This window comes from Macrotis lagotis, chromosome 1 (assembly GCF_037893015.1).
Source record: "Macrotis lagotis isolate mMagLag1 chromosome 1, bilby.v1.9.chrom.fasta, whole genome shotgun sequence".
Taxonomy (NCBI): Eukaryota; Metazoa; Chordata; class Mammalia; order Peramelemorphia; family Peramelidae; genus Macrotis; species Macrotis lagotis.
This window is the reverse complement of record NC_133658.1, coordinates 699,317,396-699,343,660: the sequence shown is the minus strand read 5'-3', so window position 1 is coordinate 699,343,660 and position 26,265 is coordinate 699,317,396. Positions and strand designations below refer to the sequence as shown.

General features: G+C 34.4%; 1 protein-coding gene across 1 annotated transcript in view; it reads right to left on the bottom strand.

Annotated features, from left to right (window-relative positions):
• GALNT3 (polypeptide N-acetylgalactosaminyltransferase 3) overlaps positions 1-26,265 on the bottom strand; it is a 62,073-nt gene that overhangs the window by 23,465 nt on the left and 12,343 nt on the right. Inside the window, 3 exon segments of the mRNA XM_074215809.1 lie at positions 1,050-1,222; positions 10,152-10,561; positions 10,563-10,771. Of these exon segments, the coding sequence (XP_074071910.1) occupies positions 1,050-1,222; positions 10,152-10,561; positions 10,563-10,661 (682 nt within the window). The 5' untranslated portion in view covers positions 10,662-10,771.

The window sequence follows — 26,265 nt, the reverse complement described above, 5'->3', positions numbered from 1 at the left end:
CTTTGATTTGCTATGTTTCTAACCTTGGCTGGGTGCCCCCTCCTTAGGCAATCTTATTCCCCTCCTATTCCCCAATCCGCACTTCTAGGGGTTTGTAATATGGTACTAGACTTGTTGCAGACACCCAACAGCTTATCCTTACTACTGAGTTCCCTAACCTGAGTGATCTTAACAACATCAGAATCAGACTCCTTAGCATCAGTAATTGCAGGCATTTGCCACCACTTTTTGACTATTTTTTTTAAAGAAACCACAGCAATTTTCTTTTCACAAAAGTACTCTTCTCCAATGTTTAAAAAAGAATCACCATTAGAAAATTTAGATTTCATTGCAACACTTCAATTCATTTTCTCTTAATCCAAAGTCAACACTATTTACTTGGTTATTTATAAATGTCTTCTTTGTCATATACTGCTGTTAAATTCTCGTATTATTCTTTTATTTTAATGTTTTCATAACTTATATCCCTAACTAGATTACACAATCAAACAGAGAGTAGGGATAGTAACTTATACTTCTTTCCCAGCACCCAGGAATTACTTTATTGAACATGTCTTCAATATTAATTGAGAGATTTTTAGAGTTGAAAAGAATTTTAGAGATCATTTAATCTGATAATTGTTTATAAATATTTGAAGAAGCTAAGAAGGGAGAAGACTTAAAGGTCTCCTAAAAGTGTCCAAGTTCATCGATTGCATAAAGTAAGGTTCACCCATCTATAATTTAGACAAAAGGTTAGACTAACCCTCCAAAATTATTTATTCCCACAGGTATTATTTAGAAATCTGGACAGAAGGTAATATTTGCCAAATTGATTTTTTTTCAAAATATTGAATTCATGGTGAGGAAACATTACAATTTTACTTTAGCTTTTAAAAAATATTCCCATTGTTAACTCCCACTGATCTCAGCTTTTCTTCAAGACAGGTCATCTAAAGGAGGACAGCAAGTCTCTGAGAAGACAGATTGATAAGTGGATAATTGTTCCTAAATAGATTTTAGCTAACCCCACACAATCTTATAAAGGATAATCTAATTTTTTTCCTTACCATCCTCACTGGCATCATCAACCAAAATGATTTCTTTCAGCAGTATGGCTGGTGAAGAATAAAGTACACTGTGGACTGTCCTAAGCAGGGTAGACCATGCTTCATTGTGAAAAATTATTATGACACTTGTGGTAGGCAAAGGAGGACAGCGTTTAAATTTTTGCTCAATACATCTGGAAGTTAAAAAATAGTCTAAGTTACAGATTTCACATAATTTTTAACACTACTTACAACAACATTAGGTTTTTTTCCTTTTATAAACCTCTCTGAGGCTTGCAATTACAGGTGCTGAATATTTTATTACATCTGTTATAATGAAAACATCATTAAAAAACTCATTTAGGAAGGACTTTTTGCCCAAGAAAATACCAAATCCATTAAAAGACAACTCAACAGTGTACTAGGTAAGTACAAAGTAACACACACACACACACACACACACACACACACACACTGTAACTTCAGTTAGCATAGCAATTACATATCTAATATTTCTTATGGTAAAATAATTTATAGATATAATCTGAATATTAATAATTCTTCCCCTCAAAACAACCTGATTTACTCCTTCATTTAACCTCTAAATTTATAACATATTGTTAACCACTTTATTCAATTAAATTCTCAGAATACAATATTCCTGAAAAAAGTTAGTTGTTAAAATTTTATTTTGCAAGTTGATACTAGTAAAGTTACTCACCTTATGATCTAGTAAAAAGAAAAAACCTGATTTTCTCAAAATGGCCTTATCATATCAAAAAAATACTCATCCAAACCAAAATTCTCAACAAAGCAGATCACTACTAACTGCTTACCTAAAACACAAATCTCCCCCACAACATAACTGATAGATAAATGGTCCACAATAAATTCTATCAACACGATTCCCAAATCTGCATATACTGACAGTCATCATTTCTCTCTCAAGTTTCAGTTCTCCATCCCCAACTACCTTTGGGACATCTCCACCTGGATTTTTCATAGGCATATCAAAAATTCAACATATTCAAAACAAAACTGATCTCTCTCTTCTTTCCTATACCCCACTCTCTTTCTAACTTCTTTATTCTCTTGATGGCATCACCATTCTTCTAACCAACTAGGCAATGTAGGAGTCATTCAAGTTTTCATTTGCCCTAAATTAACTGCCAAATTTGTCAAGTACCCCATCAACAGTACCTCTCACATCTGTCTTCTGAATTTCCCCACCAAAATCACACCCACACACAAACCTGATTAATCCTAAGATAAATATTACTGCCAAACTTATTTCTAAAGTTCAAGTCTGACCACGCTACTCCCTTCTCGGAAAGCTTCAATGGTACATTTGAAACAGAAGAAGGGGTAACACTTTGACACAGAAATATCACTGCTAGGACTCTATGTCAAAGAGATTTTTTTAAAAAAGGAAAAGGACCAATATGCACAAAAATATAGCAGCTCTTTTTAAGATGGCAAAGAATTGGAAATTTCAGGAATGCCTGTCAGTTGAGGAATGGCTGAACAAGTTGTGGTATATGATTGTGACAGAATACAATTGTGCTATAAGAAATTATGAGCAGAATGATTTCAGAAAAACTTAGAAAGGCATATGAGGTGGTACAAAGTGAAATGAATAGAACCAGAACGTTGTACACAGTAACAGGAACATTGTATGGTGATTGCCTGTGAAAGGATTAGCTATTTTCAGCAATACCATATCCAAGAAGGTCTTGATGATTAAAAAAAAGCTAGTCACTTCCAGAGAATTGATGGAACCTAATGTGGAATGAAACATACTATTTTGTGTGTGTGTGTGTGTGTGTGTGTGTGTGTGTGTGTGTGAGAGAGTCTGTGTTCTCTTTGACTATTGCTAATGTGAAAGTATGTTTTTCATGACTGTACTATACATATATATAATCTATATTAAATTGCTTGTTTTTTCAATTTAAGAATGAACAGGATGAGGAAGGGAGAGAATTGGGACTTAAATTTTTAAAAAATGAATATTAAAAAATTTTTCTTATAATTTATAAAAATATACAAATTCAAATTTTTTAAATAAAAGAAGTAGGGGTGGATGGGAAGTAAAAAAAGGAAAGAAACATTCCTGGAAGCTATGGATATCAGAAAAGGCCTTATGCATACCATGGATCTTTAACTGAACCTATAAGGAAGTCAAGAATTCCAAGATAGTAGCTAAAGGCATCCCAAAATTAAACACTGCAATACTCTTCATGAAAGCAAAGAACTGGAAACAAAGAAGGTGCTCATTAACTGAGGAAAAATTTAAAAGAAACTTGCACTATGTGATAGCAAAGGAATATTATTGTATAGTAAGAAATGAGGAATTCAAATAAACATGGAAATGATTTGAATAAGTGGATGTGGAGTAAAATTAAATAGAACAAAGATAAATACACAATGACTACAGCAATGCAAATGTAAAGCTAACAAAGGAAGTTGAAGCTGAAGCAAATGAAAAGTCAATTAAGATCTTAGACAAATTTAAAATTATCTTTCCTCTTAAGCCAAAGGAATACCTAAAGCAGAATATTATATACATTTTCAGATGTGGTCACTACACAAGAATTTTTGAGTTAAATTTTCCTTTATTTTAAGGTGTTTGATTAGTGAGGACTGGGGCTAAAGTCATTATATAAAGACATAGCAATAAAATCTGTCCCTGATAAGTTATGGGGTAACCCAATCTGTCTTTTTGGATACTTCCCGTTTTCTTTTTATAGGAATCATTCACGATTACATCATGAAGATGTAGTTCTTGAGGACCTGTCATCCCTTTTTTGAGCCAGTTGTGCTTTAAGATTCTAAAACGATGGAACCCTACATAATTTCTCTCTCTGAAATCTTTGAAATATGGGGAACTGTGGTTGAATTCTAACATGATCTAGCATTGTGGTGCATTATTCCCAAGGTTTCTACTCTCTTTTTCAAAAGTCAGTATCTCAGGGTCCAGCTAGGTGGTACAATGGATAGAGCACCAGCCCTAGAGTCAGGAGTATCTGAGTTCAAATCTGAACTCAGACACTTAATAATGACCTAGCTGTGCGGCCTTGGGCAAGCCACTTAACCCCATTGCCTTGCAAAAACCTAAAAAAAAAGTCAGTATCTTTGACTCAGACTAGTTATCCCATGTCTATTTTCTCTAACATGAGGGACAGACTTATCAACAATGCACACAAGAATTTATCAAAAGCTCTGCCTTTAAAAGAGATCCCTCCAGCAGTGTTCAGAAAATTCAGGCTTGTAATCTTAACTAAATTTAGCCCCTGTTCCAGATCATTATCAGGAACATGCATTCACTCCTTTTGTCTGAATAGTCTGTATGTTCTTATCAACTTCTCATTCTTTTAATTTAACCTAATGATCAATAGTTAAAACATCTATTACAAATTAAATATGCTAGTTTATAATTTCTTTAAAAGAAACCAGTCAAGTTGAATAGCTGGGTAGAGAAATAGAGAAACCATACAGTATCATAACCTAAAGAATCTTCTTTTTAAAGAAAAAACTAGCTTTACAAACATCCAAGGACATCAAAGTCAAAAATACCAAAGATTTTTCCATTTTGATCCCTCCCTTGATATTTTCCTACCTTCAATGGATGCTACTTCAATACATATGTTATTCATGTTATAAGACTATATTAACTGTCTTTTTTTTTTGGCAACTGGATCCTGTCTGAATCCTGAGTTATATAAAAGTCTAGCATGATCCTTTTTCTGTTTATTGTCTCAGTAGAGGCAATTAGGTGGTGCAGTAGATAGAGCACTGGCCTTGGATTCAGGAGGATAGGAGTTCGAATCTGGATCTGACTCTTATAAACTATGTGACCTTGGACAAGTCACTTAACCCTGATTGCCCTGCATCCAGGGCCATCTCCAGTCATCCAGATGCATATCTGCCCACTGGACTCAGATGGCTCTGGAGCAGAAAGTGAAGCTGATGACTTAGTACAGCACCTCCTCACTCAAATCCAATTCATAGGTTTGTCATGGTATCACCTCCCTGATGTGGTCTTCCTCAAAATGAAGGATAAACCTTCTCAGGATGAGACAAGTATACCTCAGTTTATAACCAAGCAGAAAAAGTTCTCTCCTGATTCTAGCTAAATTCTAAAGCAACTCGAGGTACTTTGAAACATATAAACTGTTTATTTTCAAGCTATGTCATATGGTAAATTTTTCAAGCTACGTTTGATAGCAATTTTTTTTTAATAGGAGGATAAGGATAGGAACTAGGATGTGATTTGACTGGTGCAGGAGACTTTCAGGTGAGGAAAATCCCCTTAACAGAGTATATTATACCTTCTCAGCAACTTAATGACTTAGGGAAATACCAAGGGCATCAAGAAAGTAAGTGACTTACCTAAGGTCACATGATCAGTCAGAGAATGATTTATATATATATATATATATATATGTATATACATATATATATATACATATATATATACACACACACACACACACACACACACACATATATATACACACACAAAGCTTCTATGTACAAAAGGTAGGACCAAGTTTCCCAGACTCTGATGCAGTTCTCCATCCACTACTCTAGGCTGTCTCTGATATAAGGAAATAATAATGGCACTTGGAAGGCTGAGGATTTGTAGGGAATAAAATGAAGCATTACTGGGAGGTAAGGTGGATAGATCTGAAAAAGCACTGAAGGAAATTAATTACTAGCAAATTAAATACTTATCAAATTCATAGATTCATAAAGTTGGAAAGGATAACTAAAAATCATTGAAGAGAAAAAAGATTCTGAATAAGATAGTAGATTGTACTAAATCTGAGCTGATGAAATTTAACAGGAATAAATGTGAATGCTTAAACTTGGATTTAAGAAAAAAATTAACCTTAAAAGTATAAGAAGACATATGATTAGGCAGCAGTCTGAAAAATAGCTAAGTATTTAATCAACTAAGTGCTGATATGAATCCAACAGTAAGAAATGGTAGCTAAGAAGACTGTTGGCTTACACTAAATTAAAATAAGCAGAGTCCCTAACTAGGGACAAGAGGGCAACTAAGTGGCACAGTAGATAAGAGTGCTGCACTAGGGTAAGGAATATTCCTCTTCCTGAGTTCAAATCTAGCCTCAGACACTTACTAGGTCTGTGACCCTGGGCAAATCACTTAATGCTATTTGCCTCAGTTTCCTCATTTGTTAAATGAACTGGAAAAGGCAGATCACTTAGTATTTTTGCCAGAAAAATACTAAATGGGGTTGCAGAGTTAGACACAACTGAACAATAACAAGGACTAGGGAAGAAATAATCCTTTTATAAACCCAGATCCAGTCAGATGATGTCTGGAATACTGCAAACTCCAGATGGACAACATTTTGGAAGGATGCTGAAAAGGCAAAAGGTATCCTAAGGAAAGCAACCAGAATGAGAAAAAAAATCTTGAATTCATACTTTATAAGAACTGAGAAAAACTGGAATCTTTAGTCTGAAGAACATATTCAGGAGGAATACGATAGCAACTTTTGAGTTATTTGAAAGGTTAATACATGGAAGAAGAATTAAACTTCTGCTTCTTGGAATCAGATAGCAGAAGTAGGAGCAATGCTTGGAAGCAAGAATGAGAGAACTTTAGACTTGGAATAAGGAAAAAAACTTCTCAACAATTAGGAGTTATCTATAAGTGGAAGAAGATGCCACAGAAACCTATGGATTTCCTCCCTACCCCCTCCTTCCTTTATGCTAAGTCTTAAAGTAAAAACTGAATAATTATTTGTGGGTATGTAGTATGTGGCATTTTAATTCAGGTATGGTTTGGACTTCTGAGCTTCCTTCCAATTTATATTCTGGATTTGAGATAGAAGTGTGGTGCCCAAAATGAATATTTCTCTTCTCTTTCTTATTTAAACTATAATTTAAAAATGTTTCTCCTAAATCAAGGACTCAGCCTATTTAAATACAGAATACATGACTATGATCATGAAAAACAAGATTAACAAATACAAACCTGATTTCTAGTATGGCACATGGAAAACACAAGCAATAAAATATGTGAAAATTATCTAAAGTTCCATAATAAATATTTTCAGGGAAAATATTTTTAAAGTCTGGCATTTTTATTGTCTTCTCTATTCAAAGTAGTATTCAGAAAAGGGGGGAGGCAGTAATGCTGAGGGTTTTTAAACTACAGTTCCTCTTATATATAACTCATTCTTACAATTATAAGCAAAGATGTGGAGAAATTCTTGAGAATAACAAACATGAACATTTAAACCTGTTTTTCTGTAGGTATCCTACAATTTTCTCTTTTGGACAAGTTTTAGCTAGACTTTTGAGGGTTAAGCCTGTAGCTTCTAAATTCAAGGCAGAAGATGAATATACAAGCATCACAGTCAATATTATCATAGAATTTCACTGTAGAATCTCCAATCAACTTACACAATTTTCATTCAACAATTAGTACGAGAAACTTTAAAAAAACATTTTAAAGAGATGATTAGACAACAGTTTGAGAAAGAGCTAAGTATTTAATCAATTAAGTATTGATATGAATTAACAGTAAGAAATGGTAGCTAAGAAAACTGTTGGCTTACACTAAATTAAAATAAGCAGTATCCATTTAAAGTGATAAAACCATTTAAAATGATTAAACTAAAATAATGAAATTTGTTTATCCCCCAAACTGGGATGGGAACTTTTAACTCTAAGTTTTTAATAGGATCTGAATATACCTATTTTTCTAAGGGTCCAGAGGGTAAGAGTTAAGAAAAGCAATTATTCAAATGGATATTAGTGCTCACAATTTGTCATTTTTCACTTGTGTTGACTTCAAAGTTAAAAAAAAACAACCAAGAAATTAAATCAAGTTAGTCCTCAGCAATTTGAGGCTTTTAGATAACTATGTTTTTAAGTAATAAGGAATTCTTAAGTTACTTAATGATTAGGAGCAACTAAAGTTAATGTTTCTTCTTCTATAGAGGACTGAAAATTGGATTTCTCAATGCTGAGTTGGAATTAAGTCTATCTTGAATAAAAACCAAATTGTGATGAAAAGCAAAAATTCATAACGATGGTTTTGTGGAACAATTTTTCTTTCAAGCATTAACCCCAAATCAACATAATGAAACATGAATGCCTTCCTACTGCAGGAATCAATTCTGTATTCCATAAACATACAATATACATACATGTGTTTAGATACATGTATTTATGTAGGTATGTTTATGAAAAAGAGAAAGAAGGTTGAGAGTGAGAGCACTTAGAAAAACTGGGTATTTTGAGAAGTATATTTCAGTTGCTTTATTATTAGGAAAAGTTGATAGAGCCCCTTATATCAAAAGTAAAATATTCTACAGCTGTTCTTTCATTTCATTATGTTCCTATAAGAATTATACTAATTTACTGAAAATCACATAGAAGAGACTAGACAGTCAAAAAAAAAAAGAAACCCATCCTGTCAACTTCAGTTTCAGTATAATCTGGCTTAATCAGGGAAATCTTAATCATCTTGGCAGAAAAGACAAGGATAGTTAGACACCCCCCCCCCATTCCCCTCACTGCAACCTATTAAGCTACCAAAAGTGAATACTGTTAAAACAGGAAAGGCAAGGGTGTCTATGTTGTTTGCTTATGTTTTATACTTATCATGTACCCTTAAAATCAAGTTATACTGATAACAATGGTTTTTGCTAATAATTCTTTAGTTTACTATTAACCTTTAATATCACCTCATGTAAAAAATTCTAATTAATTTATAACTAGAGAGAAAATGACAAGAGTTATACACTCCATTCAAACTACTCCATATAAGGTAAGCCATACAAAATTAATTTAATAAATCTTATTAGATAGTAAAGATGAAAAATAACTTTTAAGTTCTAAGCATTCACTGGTACAAAAGGAAGTAGATTTTTAAGAAATGGTATAATGGCTTTCAATTCCTAGAAGGCAGAACTCTGGTGGAAATAACTATTCTAGGATGCCTTTAAATAAGTCAACCAGCAAAATATTTGGGCATTTTATTAAATAAATTACAAAGTATCTTAGTATTATTCCTATAGAATTTTTAAAAATGTCTTTCTATTAGTTTAGTTATACTTAACACCTTTATTTCAATATTCTTCTGAGGTAGGAAGGTATGTCTCCCCTTTACATATTATGTAAGAAATATGCATGAAATGTTTCACCTGTGTTCACACTACATAGACATGTTCATATTAGAACTAGAAGAAACATTATATACAGTGTGGATATGTTTCTATACATTTCTATAAAACACATATTTATATACATACCCATACACTGAAAGACTTAACCGACTGTTTCTATCTCTAATATGAGTTGTGCCATTTATATGCATGGAGTGCATTCAGGTTTGTAAAAGTATTTTATGCACATTAAAACTTACTTGAAAATATAAGCATTTATTATTGTCATTATTATTAGTATTTGTCTCAGTTCCAATAATCTTTGAACAAGCTAGACCTAGAATTTAGTTTTAATTTCTAGGTCATATGTACCTGACTTTCCCCAAAAGCCCATGAGTGAATTGACCTGGAGTTGGGAAATCCTGAGTTCAAATTCATCCTTTAGACATTTGCTAGCTGTGTGACCCTGGGCAAGTCACTTAACTTTTATCTCAGATTCCTCAATTGTAATTTAGGGAAAATAATAGCCCTTACCTCTCATAGTTGTCAAAATAAAATGAAATAGTATTTTAAAAATGTTTTGAAAACCTTAAAGCACTATATAAATGCTAGTTGTTAATAATAATTATTATTATTATTATTATTATTGACTTGAAGTCAGGAAAACCTAGCTTTGAATTTCACCTAAGACACTTGCTAGCCAAAGTAAATAGCTTGTCCTTTCCAAGCCTCAATCTCCTGTTCCATAAAACAGGAAAAGGGAGGGAGCTTATTCATTAAGCTCTAAATCTTCAACACTGTGACACCACCATTTGTAATAACAGCAAAAACAAAATTACTTATATACTGAAATTAAAGTTATTTTTCAAAATGTTGCCTTCAGACTTCAGCTGAGATACCTAGGTACTGATCTAAATACACTAACACTGTTGTAAACATAAGACGATGGGTAGGCAGGTGGTGGTCTTCCACATACTCAGGAGGTCGAGTGTCTGGTCCAAGATCTCGGTGCAATGAAATCCGGTCACTAACAAAAGCATTAAAACAATGTTTGGCTTCCCCATTCTCTTTTTCCTTTTGTTCTTCGGGGCTTAAATTGTCCGGCTTGAATGGTTTCCCAGAAGCACCAGGGGCTTTGGAGTCTTGAGGTGGGCGATCTAAAAAAGGCTTCAGTTCTGCTGCTGTGTAATATCCTTGCAAACATGGTCTATCCCCAGCAGCATTATTTTGTCTAACAGGAGCTCTTATCTGCATTTTGGGCATCACATCTTTAATATTGTTCACAGCTTCTATCATTAGATTAAACATCTTGTTTTTGTTTTTTTCGATCCCTGATATATCTTTGGAATCTTGAACGCTTACTTCTCTTTGCATTAAAATCAAAAAACACCATAAAGAAAAAAATCACTGCACCAAACTTCCAGAATTTTCTGTGGTGAAAAAGTTTTTTACAGAATAGTTTTATCAGTAGTCTTACGTGAGCCATTCTGACATTAACAGTTTGTCACTTGAAAAATAACAGTTATAACTTCCTCTATTACTTGTATTCTTTATCATAGATTTGCTTGCCAAAAAGGTTTCTTGAAAAAGTAATACCTAGAAAGAACAACAGGCTGCATTAGTACAAAAGTAAACCAAAGACAGATGAGGACGCACACCATCACCATCACCACCACCACCAATGACTTACACTGGAAAGAATTAGATACATAAAATTACAGGGGGCCCCTCCTAATAATCATCTGTGTTTTGTTATGTGTGTGTGTGTATATACATATATGTGTGTATATATATATATATATATATATATATATATATATATATATATATATATATATATATATGTACCCCCCAGCATAGAATCCAATTGGGCTAATTAGTGTCTGTCTGTGTCTGTCTGTTTGTCTGTCTCTCTCTCTCTACACACACACACACACATTCACAACTCTGAGAGGTGGGGCTATTATTTCCATTTCACAACTGAGAAAACTGAGAAAGAAAGACTTACGCAGGGTCACACAGCTAGTAAGTGTCTTTTAAGGATGGATTTGAACTCAGGTTTTCCTAATTCCAAGTCACTCACCCATAGGTTTTTGGGGAAAATCAGGGATATATAGCCTAGAAACTGAGAGACTACATTCTAGGTCTAAGTTGCTCTTAAGTTTTTAGAACTGGAAGGAATAATAACAATGATAATACTACATAATAAAAGTAATGTATCAACCAGCTCCCACTTCACCATGATCAGGAGTATACTTTAAAGTTGACACATTTAATACTATGTTCTAATCATAATTAACAAGTAAAGATATTCTAATCTGTCTTTATAAATCTGTCTATTCTTTTTTTCTCTTTTTTAGGATTTTGCAAGGCAAATGGGGTTAAGTGACTTGCCCAAGGTCACACAGCTAGGTGATTATTAAGTGTCTGGGGCTGGATTTGAACTCAAGTACTCCTGACTCCAGGGCCTGTGCCCTATTCACTGAGCCACCTAGCCACCCTCTGCCTATTCTTTAAAGCAGTAATATAGATATTTGTATTCATAACACTTTCAAAGCCTGACACAATATAGAAAGATGAGAAAAGCAAATTCAATGATCATGGGTCCTCTCTATACTCAATAAACAGTCATGGTCCTATATTGCTCTTAAAATAAAATATAAACTCTTCTCTATAGCTTTCAATGCCTTCAATGTCAACCAGGTCTGGAATATGGAAGCCTAATCTTTCTGAATTCAAATCTGTTCTCAGATACCTACTCTCTGTATAAGCCTGGCCAAGTCACCTGTTTGTCTGTTTTCTCAGCTATAAAATAGACTGGAGAAGGAAATGGCCAACCACTCCAGCATCTTTGCCAAGAAACCCCCAAAATGGGGTCACAAAGAACTGGACACAATTGAAATGACTTAACAATAACAGTAACCTGGTCCTGACCAATCATTCCAGTCTCAATGGAAATTACTTTCTCTTCTAAATTCTGTAATCCAATCAAACTAGACTTCTCTCTAGTCTTCACAGGGATCTCCTCATCTCCCTATCTGTGTCCTTTCCAGAAAGCATTCCCTCCTTACTTCTGCATCAAAAAACACTTCATAAAATACAGCTCAAACACCATCTTTTTTTTGACACCTTTCTAGATCTTCCCAACTGCAAGATCCCTTCCTCCTGTGCTACTTTGTATTCATTTGTATTTATTACTTTATATGCTCATCTGTACTTGTTTCTCCTATTAGAATGTAGTCTTTGGACTTATGGCAATATATTGGACTAGGTAGGCAATGAATAAATACTTAAGGGGTTTTAAAATTTTTTTAGAATTATTGTTTTTAGTGGATGTAAACATTATATAGGTAAGTATTTCTTAAAAAGTGAGTATGAGCTTTTCAGAAACTTATTACGAACAAATTGGCTTAGGTCAAACAGGTCTATTACCACAATAGGCTTGGGTCAAAACAAGATTATTACCACCTGTCAAGATGAATATGATGAATTCCTGATTGCAGGAATAGATGTTTATAGAATACATGTAATGACCACTATTCCACTAGGGAGCAAACCTGGGAAGGAAGAAAGCCAATGATAAGCCTGTTCTGGATCATCTGGACAGGAAAACTAGAGACATTTTGTTAGTTGCTAGAGATAGCTCATGAGAAGAGAGGAGAGGGCTGCAGTCAGGTCTAACCAGCTCTAGTTAATTTTAAAATTTTCAATGTATATAAAATTTATAACTAGGAATTTGGAAAACTACAAATCAGGCTTTGATTTATTGTTTTATTGTCTGTATCAACTTTAAAAAAATGATGGAGAAAGTATTAAAATACATTTTAACCTTAAAAGTACTGTATGTTTATATTTCCTCCCAAAGAGACAGTTTTTAAAAAAACACTAAGCAGCATACCTCTGCATAAAAACTATCATAAATAACAAAACAATAACAAAACTCCAACTGACAGACAAGATGAAAATCTACCTTCATGTCTTACATTAACTTTTAGGGAAATATTTTAAAAATTCAATTCAATAAACATTAAGAACCTTGCATGAAGCACCACAATTCCTACCTCTAATCATTTTTCACTCAATTTCCCTTGTCTGGAATTCTCTTTTCATTTCTGCCTCCTGACCTCATCAATTCTCAGTAAAAGGTTCTACTATAAGAAGCCTTTCCCATACTCCTTAATTCTAGCATCTTCCCTTTGTTAATTATCCCCATTTCCCCTTCCTCCTCTGCATCTCTCCGATTCTTTCATAGTTGTTTTTAAGTTGTTTACCTCATTAGACTGTGATTTCCTTGAGTGTGAGTCCTGAGACTGTGAAAACCTAGAATTGGTTTTGTTTCTATCTCCCTGGCTTAGCACAATCCTGGCACATTGTCAGCACTTGATGTTTGTTGGCTGATTTACTGTGCTAGGAACAGTGATAAGCAAAAGTAAAAAAGTATGAATAAAACATTATCTATGACATCAAGAAGTTCAGTTTACTAGAAAAGATAAAAACAGGCAAACAAATAAGCATTATGTGAAAATAAAATAAGTTCATAAAAGAGAGAGAAATACAGTTCTGAGAGGTCTGATGGATGCATTCTTCTGACTGTGAGAATCTGAATGTTTATGGAGATTTGTAACTGTCAAAGTGCAGTTGAGAAAGAGGAATCAAATTGTACATGATACTGTGACCCCTAGTAGGGCAGTTTTAAGTTCTGTTAAAAAGCTTTTTCCAAGTGTAGTAATTTTCTACTACTTTTCATTAGTGATACAGTGAGAAAGGGAACAAATATTTATTAAATGCCAACTATGATCAGACACTGTGAAATGTGTTTTAAAATATCATTTCATTTAATTATCAAAAGGCAGGTGTTAACATGAACCCTATTTTACAGTTAGTAAGGCAGAGTCATACATTTAAAGTAACTAAAATCAAATGTGAACTTAATTCTTCCTTACTCCAGACTCTGCACGCTCCTCACTGGGCAAATTTATCTGCCTCTGCATTACAGAATCACTACTTCATATCAAGCAAAACTGTAGTCAAATTACATAGAACCTAAATTATGCCAGGCTAATATTTTATCATGGAGGAAATAAAAAGACAGAGAAGGTTTTTGAATGAAAGTGGGACATGATCTGAACTTTGTCCTATCCAAGTGTTTGGGGAAGAGAGGAGGGAAGGAGGCAAAGAGAGAGAGAGAGAGAGAGATGAAGTTTGTGGATTTCAAATGGGAAAGAAGTTGAGACCTCGAATGCTGAAGAAGTAAGATATTTAGATATAGATATAGACATATGCTTAGGCAAACACCAATTTTGCTGATTTTCAGTTTTCTTGTCTACAAAATGAAAGGATCAATCCAGTTGTCCTCTATATACTATATATACGTAATATAATAACAAAATCTGCTAGTTTAGAGACTCAATATGGTACAGAGGACTTTCTAGAGCTGTTTCCCCCAAATACTGACAATGTGTAACATCAGTGGTAAGTTACATTTACATCGAGGATGTTAAAAACATGGGTTTTCTATTGATATAGTAAATAAAACTCAGGATAAATCAAAAGACTATCCACCACTGAAAAACCTAAGGGCAAATGAAAGCCAGATGAAGTTGGCATAAGATAATGACCAAAAAGGATTTAACTTTCAGAGAAGGGCCAAAGACTAGAAGTAATGCAAAGGAGGCACTAGATCACTACAATTGTGTAGTATTATAAAAAATGAAAAATGTTCTGTAGCCAACTCTTTATTCCTATTTCATCCAATTTTTATAGATGGTGAAATTGAGTCTAAGAGCAATCCAGCAACTTAGCCAAGTTCATACAGTGGGTAGCTGACTAAAGGAACTGGATTCAAATTTTGTTTCTGTTTTACTACCACCTTTGTGAACTCAGGCAAACACCAACTTTGATGATTATCAATTTTCTTGTCTACAAAATGAAAGGATCAATCCAGTTAGTATAGTACTTTCCGTTCAAAATTCTATGTTCTTTCACTCCTATGCCTAGGTCTGAGGTAGGCAATTTGTAATATTCTCAGAATAGTATTTTTTCAAAAGTTGTATTGTGCTTCACCTAAATAGATACATACGTTTATCTATAAGCACATCACCTCAAACAATAAGCATGTATATGTCTACCATGTGCCAAGTTCTTCACTTACAAAAAAAAAAAAAAGGCAAAAACAAGGTCCTCTCCTAAGGAACTCACATTCTTTTCTATTAATTTCATTGGACATTTTTCAATTAAGAGGCATTTATTTTCTCTCACTCTCATCTCCTCCCATCTTCATACCCATGGAAGAAAAAAATGGAGAAAAATTATTTTTTTAACAAATATATTTAGTGAAGCAAAATAAGTTTCTATATAAGTTATGTCAAAAATATATGTCTTATTCTGCATCTGGAGTCCATTATCTCTTTCAAGAGGTGTTTCAGTTTCAGTTCTTTATTATTATGGTTGGATCAGAATTTCCAGTGCTTTCAAAGTTGTCTTTATGTGTTTGTTACTGCATATGTTGTTCTATCATTGTTTATTTTACTATGTATCAGTTCAAGAGTTTCTCTGAAACTATCCCAATTTATCATTTCCTATGGCATAATAGGAAATTACAATCAATATATCATAATTTGTTGATCAACTTCCCTAATTGATGGCTACCTTTCCAATTCTTTGTCACCACAAAAAAAAGTGCTGCTATAAATAATATTGCACAAATGGGTCTGTTTCCTCTTTCTTTGTTCTTTCAAGGAACTCACATTATAATGGTGTGGAGGAAGAGCAACCTTCAAGGAACTATGTTCAAACAAGACAGAGGAAAGTTAGTAAAAGGAAAGCAATCTCAGAGGATATGCCCTAGAGTGGGGTGGGGAGGATGGGAGACCATGTCCTTAACAGTGTGAGTAGGAAGTTAAGGCTTTGTCCTGGGTCATCTTCTTTTGTCCCTCTATATTATTTCACTAGATGGAGAAGGGATTAGAGTACTGGTTTTAGAGTCAGGAGGACAAGAGTTTGAATCCAGCTTCACACACTTGATACTCACTGTGTTTTCAGGCAAGTTATTTACCTCTATTGCCATCTCCAGTCATCCTGATTCATATCTGGCCACTGGATCCAGATGACTCTGGAGGAGAGAAAGTGAGGCTGGTGACTTAGCACATCAGCCCCCTCATTCAAATCCAATTCATGTTCTTGTCATGGCAGCACCTCCCTGATGTCAAGGTCTTCTTCAAGAATGAAGGACAACATCATCATCACCATCACACTATTTCACCTGTTGAAGTCATTGCTTCCCATGGTTTCAATTATAATCAATTTTCAAATGACTCTCAGATCTACTTTTCTTTTCTTAGGTTTTTTTTTTGCAAGGCAATGGGGTTAAGTGGCTTGCCCAAGGCCACACAGCTAGGTAATTATTAAGCGTTTGAGGCTGGATTTGAACTCAGGTACTCCTGACTCCAGGGCCAGTGTTCTATCCACTGTGCCACCTAGCCGCTCCTCAGATCTACTTTGCCAGCACAATTTAGCTGAACATCCAGCCTCATGTTTCCAAATGCTTTTTAGAAATCTTAAACTGGACGTCCTATAAAGACCGTAATGTCAAAGGGTCCAAAACCAAACTCATTATGTGTTCTGATCCTTCACTCTTGAAGAAGACCATGTCATCAGGGAGATGATGCTATGACAAGCACATGAATTGGATTTGAATGAGAGGGGTACTGGGCTAAGTCACCAGCCTCACTGTATCCTCCAGGGTCATCTGTATTAAGTGACTTGCCCCTAGGGTCACACAGCTAGTATCAAGAAGCTAGGTGACTCAGTGGATAGAGCACCAGCCCTGGAGTCAGGAGGACCTGAGTTCAATTCTGGTCTCAGATACTTAATATTTAATAAGTTGTGTCAAGAGGACACTATTCTTATTAAACTATTTGACTTTGGGCAAGTCACTTAACACCACTGCCTTGCAAAAAAGCAAACAAGAAAAAAAGGAATAAAGAACTCATTATCTTTTCCCCTAAACCCTCTACCTCTACCTAACTTCCCAAATACTCTCAAGGGAGCTACCATACTTCTAGTTAACCAGATTGGAACCTGGATGTCATCCTTGACTCCTCTCTCCAATCTGTTGTTAAATTCTGTACTTATTACTCACTACAATCCATCTCCACTTATCTGTATATGTCATCTTCCTAAAGCAAATAATTTTACTTTTAAAGCTCTTAATAATTTGGTCCCCTTTTAGTCTTATCCTTTACTCTCTACTCTCCCTCCATATCCTCTGCAATCCAATAACATGGATCTCTTTGCCCACAATACTCCATCTACCAAATGAATGTTTTCATTGGCTGTAATCCATGCCTGGAAGACTTTTCCTCATCTCCACCTCCTGGCTTCTATGTGTCAGCTTAAGTTTCATGTTCCAAAGAAGCCTTGACTAATCCTTCTTAATCTTAGTGCTTTCCCTCTGAGACTACTCTCTTCCCCAATTTTATATATATCTCTATATCTCTATATATGTATATATACTGTTTTTACACAATTATTTTCATGTTGACCCCTTTATTAGACTACAAGTTCCTTGAAAGCGGTAGATCTGTGTTTTTATTTGATTTGCCTTTGTATCACCAGAGCTTAGCACATAGTAGGACTAGTTAACTAAAAGGGATGGTATATGACTATAGGATGGTAATTAGTGAGTATGGGAGAATTAAGTGAAATTGTTTTTAAGGATAAGATAATGTGTGTTATGTGGCAAGGAAAGAATCAGCAGATGGAGACAGAAGACTTAAGAATTTAAGCATAAAAGAGTCAATTTGCTCTTCTAAACCTATAATTTCATCAGGGCAGATACTATCACCATCAATGCAAATTAGTAGCTCTAGTGTAACTTATACTTTTAAAGATATTCCAGGAGTACTGTAAGGATAAGCAACTTATTATTAGTGATATAACAAATGTACATAAGATAAAGGATCTGAACTGTGGTCTTCCTCAATGCAAAGCTGACTCTAATCACTGTACCACATTTTCTCTCACATGAAGCTACACTCTTTTCTACAATTAATACAAAAGCTATTTTGTATCATCCTTATATTGGCTTGTAAATGATAATTTAGTCTGTTCTATAATTTATTTTTACTTAATTTTTTCAAAGCACTTTACAAATGTTACCTCAATTTGTACCTACAACTACCCTGAAAAGTAGATATTATTATCCTCATTTTACAGATGAAGAAATTGAGGCAAAGCGAGGTCAAGGAATTTGTTCGGAATCATACAGCTAGTTCATATCTGAGGCTGAATTTAATTCTTCCTGACTCCCAGTCTAGCCATTCTCTTTTCTATATAACCTAGTTCCCATCATCTATCAACCAAGCATTTATTGGACATTGCACTCCATGTCTTGTAGACATCTCAAATTTACCATAACCAAAATGTAACTCCTTTTAATCCTAAAACACATCCCTCTTTGAAGTTTTGCTACTTTAAAAAATATTTATTTTTCCAATTATGTACAAAGATAGCTATTTTCAATCATTTTTGTAAGGTTTTAAGTTTCACATTTTTCTCCCTCCCCTCCCTCTCCCCTTCCCCATGACAGAAAGTAATCTATTATAGGTTAGACACATATGGAAGTTTTGCTATTTTTAACAAGGGCATTATCACCCTTCAAATAACCTAGATATTTTACAACCTCATGGTAATCTTTGATACCTCGTTTTCCCTCCACTCACATATCCAATAAATAGCCATTTTTGGTCAATTTTACTTCAATAATACTTCTCATATCCATTCCCTTCTCGTCACTCATAAAGCCACCACACCCTCATGTAAATTCCATGCAAAGAGAAATTGTTTTATTTATTATATTTGTACCCCACACACACATAATAGGGCACTTGATCATTATTTGCTCTTCTCCTTCCTGGATTCCTTATTCATTTCTCTGCTTCCAGTTTCTCTCCTTTATATTCCATTTTCCACAAAATTATCAAAGTGATTTTCTAAAATGTACAGATGACTGTTTACTACATAAAAATCTGATCTTATCATAAACCCTGATTTCAGTGGTTCCCTATTATCACTAAGCCCAAATACAAATTTCTATTTGACAAATCCTTCATGATCTGGCTCCAGGTTATCTAACTATATTACACCCCTTCCCAAATTATAGGATTCATCCATTCTGCCCTACCATATATATCTCCATGCTTTTGCATTACCTTCCCTCTAGACTTGGAATGTACTCCCTCCTTTCCTTCGCCTACTAGAATCTCTAGTCTTTTTCAAAATCTAGTTCAAATGTCACTTTGTATATTAAGCTTTCCTGAACCTATAATGTCACCAGTGCAGAAACTCTTTACTAATACAAATTAGCAATTCTCTCTCAGCTGCTAGGGCAGTTAAGTGGCACAGTGAATAAAGTGTCAGACCTGGAGTCAGGAAGACTACTCTTCCTGCGTTCAAATCTGGCTTCAGACACTGTGTGACCCTGGGCAGACATTAACTTAATATTATTTGATTTAGTTTTCTCATCTTTAAAATGAGCTAGAGAAGGAAATGGCAAAACTCTCCAGTATCTTTGTCCAGAAAATTCCAAATGGGGTCTCAAGGAGTTAGGCATGACTGAAATAGGGATGAGCAAATAAAAACTCCAGTTGATATTCCTTCCAAATATTACCTTGTATTTATTTTGCATGTATATATATATATGTATATGCATATACATACATACATATATATATATATATATATATATATATATATATATTATTTCCCCTGAAAGAATATAAGTTTCCCAAGAGAGGGACTGTTTCTTTTCTGTCTTTTTGTTCTCAGTACCTACCATAATCCCTGGATCTTAATAAGTAAGTTTTTAATAAGTGCTTGGTTGATTTTCATTCACTTTTTATGTTAATATAAGATTAAAAACCCAATCCACTGTTTCTAAACCTTTGCTCTGCTATAATATGGCCTAGAAACTCAAGAGGGTCCAGAGAACTTTCTAGGGTTCTCTCCCTCTAAAGGCTTATCAGATGAGACTATATTCACTTTGGAATGTGGTTAGAGAGGGCTCTAATAGAATGAGTAATGAACCTGGTTAAGCCAAAGAATGTAAACAACAGATGAATGGGGACATACCCCTAATAGGGTATCCCAGCAGAGGTGCTTTGCCTTAGGAAAGGGAAAAAGAACATGAGAGTTCTAAATCTAGCTTCTAGAAAGTTAGAGATTGATTGTTAAGTATGGATTTGTAACATGTGTTTAGCTAATTCTCCGGACAATACTGCTTTTTTTTTTCAGCCTAGACTATCTATATGGGTTCTTAAAGAATGTGAAAGAGAGTTCACAAAACCAAAATCTCCAAAAAAGGCCAGCTTCCATTATACCCAAAGAGCAAGAAAACTGCATACCCTTTGATCTAGTAACACCACTACTAGAACTATATCCTAAAGAGATCATAAAAAAGAGAAAAGGACCCACATGTACAAAAATATAGTTCTTTTAGTGGTGGCAAAGAATTGGGAATTGTGGGGATGCCCATTTATTGGAGAATTGGATGTACAAACTGTGGTACATGGAATGTTATTGTTCTTTAAGAAATGATGAGCAGGCAGATTTCAGAAAAACCTGAAAAAACTGATGCTGAGTGAAGTGAGCAGAACTAGGAGAACAGTGTGCATAGAAAAATCAACACTGTTTTATGGTCAACTATGATAGACTTAACTTTTCTCAGCAATGCAATGATCCAAGACAATCCTAAAGACTCATGATGTAAAATGTCATACACATTAAAAGAAAAAGATATGGCATTCTGAATGCAGATCGTAGCATGTCATTTTCTTCCTTCCTTCCTTCCTTCCTTGAAAGGCAATGAATGGGGTTAAGTGACTTGCCCACAGTCACACAGCTAGGTAATTATTAAGTGTCTGAGTCTGCATCTGAACTCAGGTCCTCCTGACTCTAGAGCTGGTGCTCTATCCACTGTGCCACCTAGCTTATCCCCATTTTCATTTTGTCTTTGTTTTTTCTTTCTCATGGCTTTTTCCCTTTTGTTCTGATTCTTCTTTCACAACACAAGTAATGTGAAAATACATTTAACCTCATTATACATGTATAACCTATATCAGATTGTCTGCTGTCTTGGGAAGGGGAGAGGAAAAGAAGAAAAATTTGGAAATAAAATCTTATAAAAATGAATATTAAAGATTATATTTACATGTAATTAGGAAAAAATAAAATGCTTTCCAGTACAAAAGAAAGTCAGTTTCCAGGCAGATTTTAAAGCTGATTGGAAGAAATGTAATGTCAAACAACAGGCTCATCTCAAAACTGTAGTAGCTAAACTATGGATATTTGATGACTGAGCACTGAATGATTATTTTGATGCATTTTCTCAAAAAGGTTTCTTCAAATCCATGCAAACTTGACAACTGTAAACTATAAAAGGCCATACATAAAAAGGATCAGAGGTATAGCTTGCCATATTTTTTTTTTTAGGTTTTTGCAAGGCAGATGGGGTTAAGTGGCTTGCCCAAGGCCACACAGATAGGTAATTATTAAATGTCTGAGACTGGATTTGAATCCAGGTACTCCTGACTCCAGGGCCGGTGCTTTATCCACTACGCCACCTAGCTGCCCCTTGCCATATTTTAATGCACATATGGTAAAATTAGATGTTAGAATCCTTTTTATTCTAAAAAGAGATACTAATTTGTGTCCCAATTTTTTTTACCATATTAGCAAGAATTTCAAACCATGAATAAAATAGTCTTGCCAGTTCCACTGCAATACTATGGCGATTTTGTAAAAATTATTTAAAAGTAGCATCTTGCATCCCCACTATCCAGCCAGAAGTTCTTAAATGTTCCTGAACATTTTTTTTTGTTTTGACAACTATATTTCCATATAAATGGTTTCATTGGTTCTCCTTTGTATTTTATTTTATGCATTTAAAAACTGTGACATTGTTAAGTAGTCCATGATACATACTTACATAGAGAAAAGATTAAGAACTGATCTGGTATCCCAACCTCCCTCATTTCTCTAAAATGAGGCCCTTCAGACTTGGGAAGTAGTTGCTGCTATAGCTATTATTTGCAGCAAAAATAAGTTGTTGTCCTGAATTTATTTTTAATATAGTTCCTCTGAGAATTTGAAAGTAAATCAAAAGGTAAACTCCTACTCTGAGAAACTGAAAAGACAATAATGATCCTAAACAACAAATAATGAATGAGTCATACCTCTTTTCTCCAAATAAAGGGAGCGGAGAGGTATACTATGAACAATATTGTCACTCAGTTACTATTGGGAATGTTTTGGCTTAACAATTTTTTTTTTACTAGAAGGTAAAGTTCAAGTGGGCTGGAGCAAGAAATAATGATAAATTACAAGAATATAGAACCCAAAATTCAAAGTTCAATGGATTAATTACATGGTTTCATGCAATACAGGGGATATACACACTGGCTTAGTTTACACTCACTACCTAGTTAAAGAATGGCTTACAAAATATAAAACTCTACTAGACAAGAGGTGGTCAACTACAAATGAAAATCAGAGTCCAGATTAATAAAAATAAAATACTGTGGATAATATTCATTGGAGCTTTGCCAGACTCCCATAATATTATCATCTGGATTTCTTAATTTAATTTAAAAGCCTTGACCTGCTAATAAAATCTTAAGTATGTGGGCAGAAATTTTATTAAGTGCCCCAAATCTCCCTCTGAAAGTGTTTGGGGGAGTGACAGGAAGTAATTTCTCCTTGCATTGGGGTTAAATTTCATGGTGACTTAATTATGTGATTTGTTAGTTTTTTGATTATAGCTGTGGCCCTGCATTTAGAACACCACTTTCATCCCCAAGAAGAAAATGGTTCAAGGATGGCATATTCTATGGAAGAAATACAACTATTATTGCATTGCAAGCTGGAGTTAGAAGTAGGGAGAGAGGGAGAGGCAGAAATATTACAAAGGGAATTCTTAACCCAGTTTTTAACAATCCAGTATTTCTATGGACCATTGGAAAAAAGACCAACAGCTAGCTATCAGTAAGATTTGTACAAAAGTCTCCTGTTTCCAAAACACAGGCAGAATAGGATGGTCTCTTGGGTAGTCATTTATAAAGGCATCCCAAACCCCCTCTACTGTATATACAAGACCATTCAACATGCTGATTAAGATATGAAAGATGGGCAAACCTCCGATATCTCAGTAGCAGAGTTAAAAGTCAACATTAGCATTATCTCTGACTATGAGAAGATCATCAAGACCCAGGTTTAAACCAGGACAAACTCTAAGAGTAAGTCAGTCTTGAACATCATAAATTGCATTCCTGCCAGTGTAACTATTTTATTACTTGTCACAGTTCTCAATTACATCCATTGGTACATTCAGTACCATTACCACCACTGCTGGATACAGAAAATATTTCATTTTAAAGATATGATCATTAAAAGATATGATCATTTAAAGATAGGATCATTATACGAAGAACTGTTCTTAAGGAAAGTATCTTGAAACCATTTAAATGATCATATATATGAATAGTAATTATAATCCTAGAAGTTAGATACACCTGCATAGAAGTCAACTCTATTGAAGATGCAGCTGAAGCAGGAAATCTAGTTGTTTGTTTTTAATCCATTCACTCCTTCAGATCTTATGACTGTAACTATAACTGAGGGGATTGTAAATATTTGTAGCTATTCTCCTTGAAAAGATTCACTCAGACATATTAGTGTACATTATTTATTTTTCTTTGCATTTCCTTCATTCATCCTTAGTCACTTAGAGAGAGAGAGAAGGCAATTGGATTCCAACCCCAGTCCCCATAAAGCAGCAACCTGAACAGTCCCCATATATTACAACTGTCTTGCTTCATGTTGTTAAATTGTTTCAGAAACAGTCCAACTCTTCCTGACCCCATTTGGGGTTTTCTTGGCAAAGATGCTGGAGTGGTTTGCCAAAATTTCCATCTTGCTACAGGTACTTTTAGTCTGCAAATAACAGAGAAGCTACCAAGACATCAATTTCACCCCCACCCAACTTTCCTCTGGAAAAGGGGGGGGGGTGGAGAGAAGAATTTAAAAAGAATACTTTTCCTCTGAACCTCGAGTTAGCTTGCCCATCACCAATGAAAACTCTAAATTTTAGTTATTGGAAAAATCCTTCAAAGTTAAATATTAAAAAGGCAAAGGCAAAGGGGGAGAAAAAGAAAAAGAGGGAGATGGAAGAAGGAAAGGGAGAAGGAGGGGAGGGAAAGGAAAAAAAAGAAGAGAGAATAACAACAAATAAATCAAATAGTTTGGTCCAGTGAATAAAGAGATGGATTTAGTATGAGAAGAGCTGGGTTCAAATCCTAGAAATGTGATCTTAAATAAATCATTTCTGAACTTTTATATCATTTAGGGTTTTCTTGATTTGTTCTTTTAAAAATATATAAATAAAGGAGTTGAATTAGGTCACCAAAAATATCACTTTTAATTCTAAATTTATAATTTAATCCTATTTGTCTCAGTCCCTCAACTATAAGATGGGATGGAGAAAGAAATCGAAAAAACCATGACAGGATTTTTGACAAGAAAACTGCAAATGTGGCCAAAAAGAGTTGGACACACTTGAAATTGAACAACATCATAGGCTCACTATATCAGTGATTTGAATGGACATAGGCCCTAAGTACTTTATTCTTTGGTTAAGAACTTTAAACCCTTTTAAAAATGCAAATGTTATTCTCAACTTAGTCTAGAATTTATCATTTAACATGGCCCCAAGAAAACAGCATGCCTGGCAAATTTTTAAAAAATTATATTCTAAGGGGCTGAGCGTTTTGGGTTCCCTGTGCACTCTGCAGTGGGAAGCCTCAAGTAGCCAAGAAATAGTGTGAGAACAATCGGTTTCCTGAGGAGGAAGGTAAAAAATGGGAATGGAAAGACAAGAGACAAGCTTGCCTACTTCACTATCTGACTGAAAATGCTTATATGAAGCCAAGCAAAGATTTCAGTCAACTGTCAATTTGTTTATCCCATGATATTGGAGAGGGGGGAGGGGGGAGAAGTGGAATGGGAGATGATTTAGTTGTTGGTCCCACAGTAATTTTCAATTGTTGGATTTTCACCCAGTTAGGGAAAGACTACATTTAGCTTTATACCAATTTATAGTATTCCTTTAGGTTCACCTGACTGAATTAAATAATAATGGGTACTTTAAGGAAATTATCTTGAGCAATAAGTGAAGGCTCACCCGAAGCTAATTTTTATGCAATAGTCAAAAGTGATCATAAGAGTCATGGAGAGTGCAGATGAAAGTAATGCAGATTTATCATTTATTCTTAATACATGGTTGAAATAGTCTCTGTCAATTTTTCCATAGGTTTCAGTTAAAATAGTTGCAAAATTTGACTTAAATTTATGTAATTCTTAATATTTATTGAATAGTTTGTCTACTTACATCATCATTTATAAATATTATATTTATCTTCAACTCATGTGCCAAAAATGAGCTGGCATATAATAGGGGCTCAGTTGTCACTGCATTCAACAACAGATGCCTACAAACTGCAAGTCACTCAGGTATTGAGATACCTAGACAAAAATAAAATTAGATTTCCCTCAAGGATCTTATATTCTAGAAAGGCAATAAATACATCAAATACTGAGATAAATAAAGTATATTCACAAAGTGATAAAATGTAATTTCAATAGGAGAACACAACTAGGCCTAGGCTAGGAAACTGGACTAGAACTGAGCTTTGGAAGAAAACAAGTGTTCTCAGTTAAGATTAAAAATGGCAACTTTAGTTCAATAAAAAGGAAGAAAAACCAAAAAATCAAACATAAATAAGGGTTAGAAGGATTTGGAGGATAGTTATCACTGCTCAGATTCTGAGGAGAGACAAAAGATTAAAAAATTTTTTTCACAAGTTTCTTTTCTGTTCCCCCAGCCCTTGAACTAAGTGCTAAATGCTAAAACTAAGATCTCCAAATAGCAAATGTTAGACCTTTATTTCAGCTCAGGAGTTAAATAGCAAAAGCAGTAATCACAACAGAAAAAATAAATATCACAGAATGTGTTTCCTGCTGCTTAGTTTTATGCAGAA